We start from the raw sequence: 12,390 nt of genomic DNA, 5'->3' as shown, positions 1-12,390 counted from the left end.
TAACATTAATGATAAGTTAACTTTTAGATAAATGATATGAGAATTAATAATTAAAATTTTTTAGATTAAATTATATTTTTAATTTCTATTTCTATTGTATTTTCATCCTATTTAACATTGTTATGAGATAAAAATGAAATTAAAAGTAAAATTAATATAAGTATTAATTTTCATATTATTTATTTAATTTTAAATTATAATTAATATTACAATTTTATCTATCAACAAATGAAAGTTTAAGAAATAAATTAAAATCGTAGATTTTATAAAATTAAAATTACAAAATAAAAAATTAAGGATCAAAATTGTAAATTATATATTATAGAAAAAAATAAAAGTATAATTTACTCTAATTTTTATTTATTATTTTATATTTTAAAATAAAATTTAAATAATTTATTAAAATAACATTTTTTAACTATAGTGCATTACTTTTTCGCTAGTACACTGTGAACCACGGTAGCCAACTCGAAGTTTCTTTGTTCTTTCGACGAAAACAAACACTTTTTTGAAACCTTCAATTTTAAGCAACCTAGTGTTAATCAAATGCAAGCTTCCCAAAGACTTCGGTCACTTTCATTACCTTGTTCATGGGAAAGTTAAGAGTAGCTCACAGTTTCAATTCTTTTTCTTCTCACAAAACAACAAACATGAGAGTGTCCTAACAATGATGGTTAACAAAGGAAACTTCTCCCTTATTTCCTTCTTCCCACCATTCCAATTTCAAATCCACCACCATTAATAACTCGCTAGGAATCACATGCCATTTCCAACACAACAAGGCAAAAGAGAAATCACCACACACTGTAGTACTAAAGCTCCTTATTTGTTCCCTTGTTTTTCTGTTACTTTGCATGGCTTCCAACCAAGAACTCCACCTCCCTTTTAGGCTTTTGGTGGACAAAGAAAGAAACCGTGTGGTTGTGGCTGAAGCAGGTGGAGACTTGGTAGACATTTTGTTCAGTTTTCTCACCCTTCCACTAGGAACCATCATAAGGCTTGTGTCAAAGAAGCAAGTGCAAGATGAAGCAGAAGAGATTGGTTGCATCAACAATCTGTACCATAGTGTGGAAAATTCTAGTGCTGAGGTTTTCTGGAACCATATTTGCAAGAGAATGTTGCTTTGTCCACGCAACCCTTGTGAAGCACTTTGTCAGAAACTGAAGGTGAGGGTGGATGATTCAGAGCCTATGAAGTACTTCATGTGTAGCAACAAGTGTCGAAGGGGTGGTGATTGGTTCTTGAGTACTTTCGCTGAGGCTAGTTGCTCTTGTGGGAAATTGATGGACAAAGAAATGAAGTTGCATGGAGATTATAATGAAGGGACTTGTAGGGATGGTGTTTTTGTTAAGGGGAAAACCATGTACTTGATCTTTGATGATTTAAGGGTGCTACAAAGCTCTCCTGGTAACTCTGTTCAGCAACTTCTCCAACTTGGCTACAAAAACTTTCACAAGCTCACAGAAAAGTACCTAAATGTTGGCTTAAAGGAGGTAACATTGGTTTTAATTTATTGAGCATGGCAGTTGTAGACTATCACATAAAAGTTTGTTCATAAATTTGCAATTTTGTATGGGCAAGTTGATTAGAATTTAGAACAGGCTTCAATGTAGAATATTGAAATTAGCATTTTATGAGGGAAAGTTCGTGTTTTACTGAAAATCATTTTTAGTACTTGCATTTCTCTCATTTATGTTTTCACGTTGAAGCTGGTAATTAAACTTGTGCATGGGAAAGATCTGCAAAAACAAATGTTAAATAGTATGAAAAGCTGAGAGGTACCTATTCTATCAATGATTAAATTTTAGAGAAAGTAGAATGAAAACCTCAGTGGTTGGTTTGTCAATCAAAAATTGTTCGTCTGCACTCTATCCTCCAACGTATATCACAAACTTTAGAAGAGTCCAAGTCCATGAAAATTTGTTATTTGAAGAATATTGCGCTTATACCTATCCTTGTTTTTTCTTTTAGATTTTGGACATACTAAAGCAGGCATTAATTTCCAAATCTCCTTTGAGCGACGTATTCTTAGGAAATGGAGCATCTAAGCGAGTGTGCACTTTCTCACCAAAACTCAGACCAGAGAATCAAGGCTGCTTAAATTACAATTCCATTATAAACCTTAAGGTAACAGTGAGAAAATCAAAGAAAACGATACTGTATGCTGAAGCTGAGGGAGATTTTGTTGATTTTCTATTCAGCTTTCTCACAACACCTCTTGGATCTATTCTAAAGCTATTGGATGGAAACTTTTCTCTTGGATGTATGAATAACTTGTACAAAAGTGTGAAGGATCTCAATTTATCATGGTTGAAAAATCCTTCAGGCACTCCTTTATTGAACCTCCAGGTGGCTCCTCAATTCGGTTGTAAGAGGCAGCCAACACAACTTTATGAGGAACACACACCTTGTTACTGGTATGGCACTGGAGTGTTAAAAAATAATATATGTTATGTCATTGGGAATGGAGTGATTTCTAAGGAACATAGTCTGATACAACATCCAGTAGCCATGAAACTTTTTGAGCCAAGATCTCCTGATGGCACAAGAGAGTCCTCTGTGGGCTTTGTAAGGAGGCCATCACTATTTGTTGTGTGGGATGATCTTCAAGTGACACCATTGGCAAATACTTCCAGCATTTCATTTCTGCAAAAGCTTAATGTTTCATTGGATGATTTGGAGGAGCATGAGCTGAGAATTGGGGAGACAGAGGTAACGCTCCATTCTTTGCTAATTTTATCTTGTGTTGTAAATCTTCTTGGCACTTGAGAATTTAATGTTTGATAATGAATTTAATTAAAATTAATTTCGGTCCAATTATTGACTCTGAAATATTAGTAACAATGGTTTTTATTGTGTAAACATGATTAGGCACTAAACCTGCTGGGAGCTTCTTTGACTTGCAAAGCTGCTTTGACAGAAGGCCTGTTCTATCTCCTGAAGAAGCCAAAGGAAGAAGCTAAAGTTTGATCTTTTCCCGGTGGTTGTTAAGAATCTGAATAATAGAGCAACCATGCATATATTTTTATTTCTGTAGTATATGCCACCTGTTATATTAATTATATTACTACACGAGTGCATTGAATGGTGATGCAAATTTTAGACTCCCTTCCCCTAAGCTAGAAATGATCTGTTAGTAAACTCTGAAAGTTCTACAAAATGCTGGTTTCTTAATTTCAAAAAAAATGTGCATAGGAAACAATGTTTTGTAATATATTGGTTTTTGCCCCAAAAGAAGTTTAGCTCAGTTGGTTAAACAAGATACATGAGTTGTTGAGAACTACTTGGTTTTGATTCTGATTGATAAAAAAATATAGGATTTTAACATTGAAATGAGTCAAATGACTTGCATAAAAGAGCAATAACTACTGGGGGAAAAATACCTTAAACAATTACGAAATGCTAAGTGGCTGTGTTGGAGTGTTTAACAAGTCCACCCAAAATTCAATGTTCATGGGTCTGGACAAATTCTGACAGGTAAGTTGGTAGTGTTTGACGAACATAACTAAGTATTCAGTATTATAATTCCATGAACATTACATAGACTACTTTTAGAAAAGAGGAAAAGATATTAGTTGGTGTGCTAAATTATTGAATTGAGAGTGAATAATTCATTCAAATCTGCGAAAATCTACATATAATTGTAAATATAGCTGTACCTATATTACATGTACAAATACTAGCAAACATATTTTATCTTGGGGATAGGTAGCGGCACCTATATCTTTTCTTTGTTAACCTAAGAAGAAATCTTAAATACATAGTGGAGTACATGAACCAGTCCAACTTAAGAGGTTGATCATTATGTACCAAAAAAGTGATCCATCATTAAAGATGGAGAATGCAAAAGGAAGACACTCTTCTTTTTTTGTTTTGGTGGCGGGGGGAGGGGGAGATCACTATTGTCCCTCAAACTCACAATTACAATCTCACCAGTGATCCTGTAAGAAATTTTTTAGAAGAATAATAAAAGGAAATATCAAAATGAATGTACAAAAACAAACTCAGCTCAGCTTTTTCTTCTCCAGAATCCAGTTGTGGACTCTGCTGACATATTTCTCATTTATTTTCACATGCAATAGGCACAGTTTTCTGTAACCCTTCAAGATATACATATCTATGTAATCTTCATATCTTTCATATATTGCTGGTACTGTGAGAACAATAAAAAGGCCTGCCACATAACCAAACCACAACAACAAATTCATTTTTATCAATTTGCCAGTTAATTTTCAAAAACTGCAGAATAATCCGTTAAGTGAATTGAGTCAATTTTCATTGCATGATGCTCAGAAACTTACTGGTGTATGCCAGGGTAAGGAAATCAGTCAAGCCACCAATAATAGAAATTAACCAGAGGTATGTAGCTACTTTAAGGAACAGCCTTGAGTCTTTACCAAGGGCAATATCTTGAGAAACTGATAACAGATCATTGACTCTGGTGCAGATAAAAGTTTTCACTTCGTTCGCCATTTCCTCTGACAGATACAACTGTGGTAGAGGTGGAGCAGGTCTGTCAAAAGAAAATAACAGTTTATATACAATTTGTTGATAAAGCATAACCATTAACTACCAAAAAATTACAGATGCAAATTACTGAACATGGTGACATGTTATTCAAGGAAAGGTATCAATCAAGATGCATTCCCACAAGTTACTGAACATGGTAACAAATTATTCAAGGAAGTTACAAATAAATGTCATAAGAATGATGAAAGCTAGTAATGTGAGGTATTTAAACTACATCATCCTATTCAAGGGCAGCTATCAATCAAGAAGCATCACTTCCCAAATCCCATAAAATCTTAAAGCATAATGAACCTAGATTTTCGAATGATTGGCTACATTACATATTTCCACCAAGCCAACTCATCCACGTCACGTGTAATTGTTAACTGAACTTAATTAGTTTAAGGAGTAGTTTTTTCTTTACAGGTATTGAGATACAAATAAGGTATCTATCCAACTTCAACACCATAATGAACTGTAAATGAATGGATTTAAAATCAGGACAAAAGATCAGGTATCACGTCTTCTGCATTACAAACAGCTGTCAAATTGACAGTGTCAATACCGTAGACAAAGCTCAATATATCAACAGTGCACTGATCAAAGATTAAAGATGCACCTTCCATCACTCAGCATTCAAAACATGCAATAAGTACACAACGGAAACAAACTTTTCCTACAAATGTATCTTATTGGATCAAAACATGCTACTGCAAATGTAGATAGATTTACTTAGTGAATCAAATTTATCACAAAATCTCCCTCAAGAGCACAAGAATGATTAATGATAATTAAAAAATGGTTTTCAACACGCACAAATAACACACTTAACAAGTGCTGATAAACTGTTACCCCTCCGATGTACAAGAAAAGTAAATTCTGAACATTAACATACAGAAGTGCTCTGCACATTTCAGTCTAAACAAAAATACATCACCATAGCGCGCAAGGCATCAAGTTTTCAAACAATTCTTCATATTTCTTAAAACTACAGCATATTTCAACCACTATATCATACCAGCATTTGTCTTTCAAACAAATAGCCTCGTACCATATAAATTAAAACTTAAAAGTAATAATAATTTCATATTAAAAAAATCAATCTGAATTTGAACTATCAATGATCTATAAATTTTTTTACATTCCAACAAATTTTCAGAGTTAAAAATAGCACACACTAGAAGATCCAAGTCATGTACATTCAAAGAAAGATAATTCGCATAAGTTTTACCTGTTGAGAATTGCTGCTGACTTGGCCCAAAGAAAAAGAATGACAATGAGGAGGAGGAGAACATTAGAAACAAGAGACAGAAGAGTATAACCAGATCTTTCAAACACAACCCAAACAGCTAGTGTGACCAACAATATCCCCACAGTTAGGTTCTTCCGCCGCCACAGTATTAAATCTGCAGCTGCATTGAAGCATGACATTGATTCAGCAAAGATTCAAGGTCAGGGCCAAGTTATCAATCCATTCTTTTCTTCTGATTCTGACCCTTTCCCCATTGCCACCAGCAACAAATCAAAAATGAAAAACAATAGACAAAGGCACAGCCCATACTGCTATTCAACTGTTAAATTAAACATTACTAAAATGAACATAAACAAACAACACCAAGGACATAAAAAGAAAAGATTATGCTACACTGATCAAAACAAATCACCAAAAAGGTTGAGAAATTTAATAAAAAAATAAAAAAAAATGAAAAAGCCTGGCATACCTTGACCACCACCAAGGATCTCATGAAGTGTTCTTTGCCGGTTGAACAATCGATCAGAGGAACCCATTTGGGGGAGAAGGCAAAGTTTGGAACTTGAACCCGGAAGGGATCTGTGTCACCAAAAAGCAGAGAGCTTTGAGATGATCCAAAGAAAAAGAGAGAAAAGCAATGAACAACAACTGTGTGGAACTTTTATAGTTTTATTCAATTTTTCACCTTGCTTATCTATTTATCTCACTTTTTTGAATTTTAGTGTAGGAGTGGACCCTGAATTATGTGTATTGTAAGGATGATGGGTGGTGAAAGCTGGGGTTAGATGTCTCAGATTACAGCCTAAAAGTGGAGTGCCATTCTTTGCTTTTCAGTCTCAAATACAAACAGTCTCCACTCCTAAGTCCTATCTAATATCTATCATGATTCATAACCAATGCCCAACACAACACAGCCCAAAAAAACAAAAAAAGAAAAGAAACAACAAAGTCTATGCCTATGGTTGATCTTATATTCAACTGTGACTTAAGCTATCATCCCTTGTTTTTACCATCTTCCTTGTTCACCGCCCACCCAATCCGTTTCAAGCCAACCTTTTGTCCTGTTGACTGTAATTGCTCTTTTGTTTTCTTACAGCTTTTCTTTTTCTCAAACACCTTTTATTTATTTATTTACTATATCTTGTTTATTTTTTAAGTTAAGTTGTAATTTTAATCCATTTATAATATAAATTTGTAATTTTAATATTTCTATTTTTAATTTTATAAATTTAATCCTTTAATTTTAGGGGGGTGTATTGGATTAGGATTTTAAAGGACTTTTTTAGTTAAAAAAAATCCTGCGGATTTTAAAAGACTTTGCAGGATTTTCATGACTTTTAAGATTTTGCAGGATTCTATAAGACTTAAAATCAGGATTTTAATGGATTCTGCAAGACTTTTAAATCAGGATTTTAATGGATTCTGTGGGATTTTGTGGATTTTGTAGAATTTTTGTGGAGTTTTGACATTTGATAAGATTTAAAAAAAAAATTCATACATTCAAATTTAAAAAGAGTCAAAGACAAAAATAATAAAAAAAATAATAATGTCTAAATAAATAATAATAATAATAATAATAATAATTGTCCATAATATCCTATCCTCTTTTTATAGCATCTACTATCAATTGTAACAATTCATCTGAATCCTCCTTATTCCAAGCTTCATATTTTTTTCTCTTTTCCTTTTCCTTTATTATTTCCTTGTAAATCTCCCATTTGAATTACTAAAACAATATATGTTGAAAACTAGTTATATAAATAATTATGGATAAGAGACAAAATCAATAAAATTATATTATTATTTTTAGAAGCACACCAATCATACAAGATCAAATATATCTTGGTTATTCCAATGGATCAAATACCTCAGCCATTATAAAAAAAAAACATGCAAAAACAGAAATATAGAAACATAAGATAATTTTTTATATAAAAAAAATCAGTATATTTGATACTGGGAAAATATTTAGATATATAATTTTTTTATATAAACAAAAGTATTTAGATATAGAGAATATATATATATATATATATATATATATATATAATTTTAGTTATATATTATATGATAATTTTTAACGATATTTATAAATGTAAATTATTCTAACAAATATTTTAACAATATTTCCTTTTTTTAAAAAAAATAAGCTAATGAAGACATAAATCCTAAACCCTAAAAAATTAGATACTACAATGTCTTATGTTAATTTTCTTTTTTTAAAATATAAAAAAAAATCCTAATTTTACAATATAAAAATAAAAAGAAAAATTCATAGTAAAAAAAATAAAATAATTGTTGAGTCATAAAATGAGGAAGGATAAGAGTAACAAATTAAGGGAAGGAGAGAGATCGTAATTTTTATGCTGAGAGAGTTCTTCTCCCAATTAAGATCCATTTTCATCTCATTCTACTCACAGAAACCCTAACAAATTCATCTTATATATATATATATATATATATATATATATATATATATATATATATATATATATATTGTAGAGATTATGATATCAATTTCATCTTTCACCTTTTTCTTTTCTTGACGTGTGTTATAAAAAAAATTATCACTTGAAAATTAAAATTTCAATCGTTTTTTTGTGTTATATAAAGGAACAAATTCAACTACATAGAATAAAATAAAGCAAGTCAATTAAAGAGAACTAACAGAAAAATATAACAAGTCAATGACAGAGTTTCACAAAATAGGGGAATGAGATGAGAACAGTACTACAATATTATATATGAGCAATGAATAATAGTGTAGTATTATTAGTAGAGAAAAAAAATGGAGAAGACAGGAGCATAGAAAAAAAATATGAAAAATTCACTTGAAAATTCTTGAAAATTCTTGAAACACTTGAAAAGTCACTTCAAACAATCCTTCAAAATCCGATGGGTTTGGATGGGATTGTTTTATGAATCTGGTATTTATAAATAACACTAGAAAGTCCTTCAAAATCCCTCTCATGCAACAATCCTTTAAAATCTTTATATTTTTGAATACCAATGGATTGTTTTTAAGTTGTAAAAAATCTCAAATGAATACCAGTGGATTTTAATGGACTCTTTAAAAAATCTTGAAAATCCAGATTGAATATCACTGGATTGTTTTTAAGTGACATAAAATCCTGATTGAATACCAATGGACTTTTTTACTCAAAAAAAGTCTTTTAAAATCCTACGAAATCCTAAACCAATACACCCCCTTAGTCTATTCGTTAAATATTCACATGTTAAAATTGTAAAAATTATAATGTTATTATTATCAGACATTGATTATATGACATAATAATATTTTGGTTAAATTATAATTTAATTTAAATTTATTAAATATTAATTATTATGTCATTTATTTAATATTAATTCATAAAAAAACATTATAATTAACAAATAAATATGTAATGAGAGAACTAAAAAATAAATTATATTAACATTAATTAACATAAGCAATAATAACATGTATTATCATTGAGTTTAGAAATTGTGCCCTATATTATATTTGAATTTGATAATAAAAAATTAAATATTTGTTTATTATAGTTTTGATTTTATTGAATTTTTTATTTTTGTTAATCCAAAAAAAAAAATATTAGAATCTTATAATATGACAAAACAATATTCTCTAGTTAAATTATATACGAATAAAAAAATTATTTATTTATAAGAATACATATTGAGTTTTATATCAAAATAAGATATAAAAATATTGAATAAATGAATAGATCTTATAAAATCTCAAAAGTTTGAATCGTGATCTTATATATGAAATAAATTATATTAGGAGGATAATACTCATCTTTTATCCTAGTCGTTGGGTGAGATATGGTTGGACTAGTTAGAAACATAGGAGCATAGGTTCAATCATCATTGTGATCATCTTTATAATCTTTCTTATCTTTACCCAAAAAAAATCTTCTCAAACATATATTACTTATCTCTTCTATAATAATTACTTCATATCAATATTATATATCATGGTAAAAAAACAAAGAGAACTAAAAAATTGAAAATTTTATAAAATTAAAAAACTAAAATTATATAATTAAAAATTAAAAAACCAAAATTATGAATTTAATATTATAGGATGACAAAAATAAAATTTAACTTTTTATGATATAAAACACAAAAATTGCCCAATCACTTTACTTAAAAAGATTAAAATAGTAAAAGTTTAGAATAGTGCTTGAATGTTAATACATTCAACACAAAATTTATTATTATTTAATACTACGTATATTTTAAATTTTTTTTTTAATTGTACTTATAAATAAATATTTATGCGATAATTGCTTATAATTATATTTTATTATTGTCAAAAAGAATATATATATATATATATATATATATATATATATATATATAAGTCATCAATTGTTATTTAAATAGTTAAAGCTAAAAGATAAATATACATATTTTTAAATTAATTATATGACCTCTAACTTTTAATCATAACTAGTTTAATGTTATTTTTACTTTAAAATTAAATTTCAAAACAAAAGCTTCCAAAAATATTGTATGACAGTTTATCTTTAACAAAATTTTATTAGTAGGTAAATAAAAACTTATTTTTTCTCACATAAATTATATGATTAAATTAAAATAAATACAAGTTACATAACTCTTTTTTTTTAAGTTAGGCTTAAATGTAACGTTGACATGATGATGTGACATATTTTACATTTTTATTTATCTTAAAGATAATACTTAATTTTTAAATTAATGAATTTCAAGAATAATTCTTAAAAAAGTTATTTCATTCAATAACTCATGATGTATGTTGAATTTCAACAATATAATCATTAAATTAAAAAATTTTAATATATAGACCAAGTCTATAAATTTAAAAAAAAAAATGAAAACAATATGATGTTCATGTTTAAAAGCTCATAGAACATAAGCAAAAAGGAAATCACTCCAGAGTCATGTATCCATTGTCTAGTACTTATTCAAGTAAGGGGAGTGAGAAATCTCATTTTGGGTGTAGTTTGTATGTCGGTTAGTGAGATTAATTGGTCCTCAATCTTGTGTTGTGTATTCATGTATGAGAGGTTTTTTCCAATTGTATCTATTTTACTTCTTGTTCTTCTTATATGTGATTGATGGCATAAATTATTTGAATGTATGATTAGTTTTATATTTTGGATGGTAATTTTATGATCTAAGGTCCACGTGGGTTCCCACGAAAAATCCTAAGGGAACTTGTTGTGATGACAGTATAAGGATAATGGTTGTATGTGTAAATTATGGGATATAGAATGTCAATTGCATGTTATAGAAAACTTTTACCGATTGAATTGTATGTTTTGGTGAATTGAGTCATGACTTGTAATTCTGCATTTTCTGCTACGTGTGATTTATGATATGTCATTGGGTGCTACTTAGAGCGTGTCGAGTGTCATCCAGACATAGAGCAAAGTTTGCTCTTAGGGTTTCTCATGTCAAGCGTGGGATGACCCTCATCAGGTGCAGAAGCTCCAAGGGCTTCCTATGACACTTCAGTCAAGTGTGAGCTGACTCACGCTAGGCATGACTACTCCAAAGAGATTTCAATGGTGTTCTCCCCAAGCATGGACTTGGTCATGCCAAGTACGGTCCAAATAGAGACCAATGTAGTCCTCTAGAGGTATCACGCTAGCGCGAGACGTGTGTCATTGGATGTTGTTTTGCTTATGATTATTCTATTATTCTTTTGTTTAACCCTATGTTGTAACTCATGTAATATAATGTTGATGTGGATATGAATCAATCTTTGTTGAAAAATATATGAGTATGTGATGAGAAATTAGACAGGATGAATGTGTAAAATGTGAAATTATGGAACCATGTGAATGTAATGGATATAATTTTTTTGACATGTATCATATGCATAAAAATGTTTTGTGAGGGTATGATATGAAATACATCATCAAGGAAGGTCTCTTGTCTAAAATCTTGGGAACAACCTTAATGATAACTTGATTTGGAAGTCTTAATCCTACACTCGTGAGCATGGTATGTATCTTGCGCAACTTAGCTATCTCAATCAGATCCTGGTAGAATGTCCTTCTAATGATAGTGCGCAAAAGGTATGACCTAACATGTACTCCTAGATTACTCTAGTGTATTACTAGCGATAATGCACAATTGTAATGTTTTTATTGGCATCACATGCATGATAATATATAGTCTATATCCATTGCATAATGCATTATAATGTATCTTTTATGATTTAAAATGTTATAATTGAATGGTTATGATTATAATGTTTATTTGTTCATGTTATATCTTATTGTATGTGTTATTTGTGTTTGACTAGCCAATTTGCATTCTTGTATCATGAGACAGAGTGAGATGTTTCTCACTCCCGTTACTTTATGTTGTTGTTCTTGTGTTTATTGTAGGTGATCATCAACATAGAGTTAAGGATATTGATGATGAGACCTAATCCTTAATAATAATTGTGCTCTAATGGGACATGCGACATTGAAACATAGTTAAGACTAATTTAGGAGTTGTTTTATGTTATCTGAATAGTTGTATTTTAATTCTTTTGTAATTTTATTATTTTTGTCAAGTTTAATTTATGTTAACAATATAATTCTTTCTACATGTGATGATTTTGAATTATTTTATTATATGATATAATT

At 29.7% G+C, this 12,390-nt stretch overlaps 2 protein-coding genes across 3 annotated transcripts; one reads left to right on the top strand and one right to left on the bottom strand.

Annotated features, from left to right (window-relative positions):
* The first annotated feature begins 577 nt into the window (after positions 1–577).
* Positions 578–3,280, top strand: LOC109788595 (uncharacterized). Its single transcript, XM_020347365.3, has 3 exons — positions 578–1,493; positions 1,972–2,712; positions 2,872–3,280. Exons 1-3 carry the CDS (start codon positions 855–857, stop codon positions 2,968–2,970), a joined length of 1,479 nt encoding a protein of 492 aa, XP_020202954.1. The 5' UTR covers positions 578–854; the 3' UTR covers positions 2,971–3,280.
* Positions 3,281–3,491: 211 nt separating this feature from the next.
* LOC109788598 (Reticulon family protein) lies at positions 3,492–6,786 on the bottom strand. Of its 2 annotated transcripts, XM_020347367.3 has the most exons (5): positions 6,447–6,786; positions 6,231–6,340; positions 5,741–5,921; positions 4,302–4,513; positions 3,492–4,174 (listed from the first exon to the last, which is right to left on the bottom strand). In XM_020347367.3, the coding sequence occupies exons 2-5, from the start codon at positions 6,295–6,297 to the stop codon at positions 4,005–4,007; spliced, it is 630 nt and encodes a 209-aa protein (XP_020202956.1). In that variant the 5' UTR covers positions 6,298–6,340; positions 6,447–6,786; the 3' UTR covers positions 3,492–4,004. The 2 variants fall into 2 exon arrangements, with proteins under 2 accessions (XP_020202956.1, XP_082926523.1); XM_083070397.1 differs by lacking the exon at positions 6,447–6,786 and having other exon boundaries at positions 6,231–6,435.
* Positions 6,787–12,390: the final 5,604 nt, after the last annotated feature.

This window comes from Cajanus cajan, chromosome 3, assembly GCF_000230855.2.
Source record: "Cajanus cajan strain Asha chromosome 3, NIPB_CcT2T_4, whole genome shotgun sequence".
Taxonomy (NCBI): domain Eukaryota; kingdom Viridiplantae; phylum Streptophyta; class Magnoliopsida; order Fabales; family Fabaceae; genus Cajanus; species Cajanus cajan.
Note: the sequence above shows the minus strand (reverse complement) of the source record. Positions and strands in the feature narration are given on the sequence as shown.

What these genes read in the sequence shown, in the direction of transcription:
- LOC109788595 (XM_020347365.3), top strand. Translation starts at nt 855, where the DNA reads ATGGCTTCCAACCAAGAACTCCACCTCCCTTTTAGGCTTTTGGTGGAC. An exon ending in TAAATGTTGGCTTAAAGGAG is followed by an intron (nt 1,494 to 1,971) that starts GTAACATTGGTT and finishes TTTTTCTTTTAG; the next exon opens with ATTTTGGACATACTAAAGCA. An exon ending in TGAGAATTGGGGAGACAGAG is followed by an intron (nt 2,713 to 2,871) that starts GTAACGCTCCAT and finishes AAACATGATTAG; the next exon opens with GCACTAAACCTGCTGGGAGC.
- LOC109788598 (XM_020347367.3), bottom strand. Translation starts at nt 6,297, where the DNA reads ATGGGTTCCTCTGATCGATTGTTCAACCGGCAAAGAACACTTCATGAG. An exon ending in GATCCTTGGTGGTGGTCAAG is followed by an intron (nt 5,922 to 6,230) that starts GTATGCCAGGCT and finishes GCTTCAATGCAG; the next exon opens with CTGCAGATTTAATACTGTGG. An exon ending in CCTTACCCTGGCATACACCA is followed by an intron (nt 4,175 to 4,301) that starts GTAAGTTTCTGA and finishes GTTATGTGGCAG; the next exon opens with GCCTTTTTATTGTTCTCACA.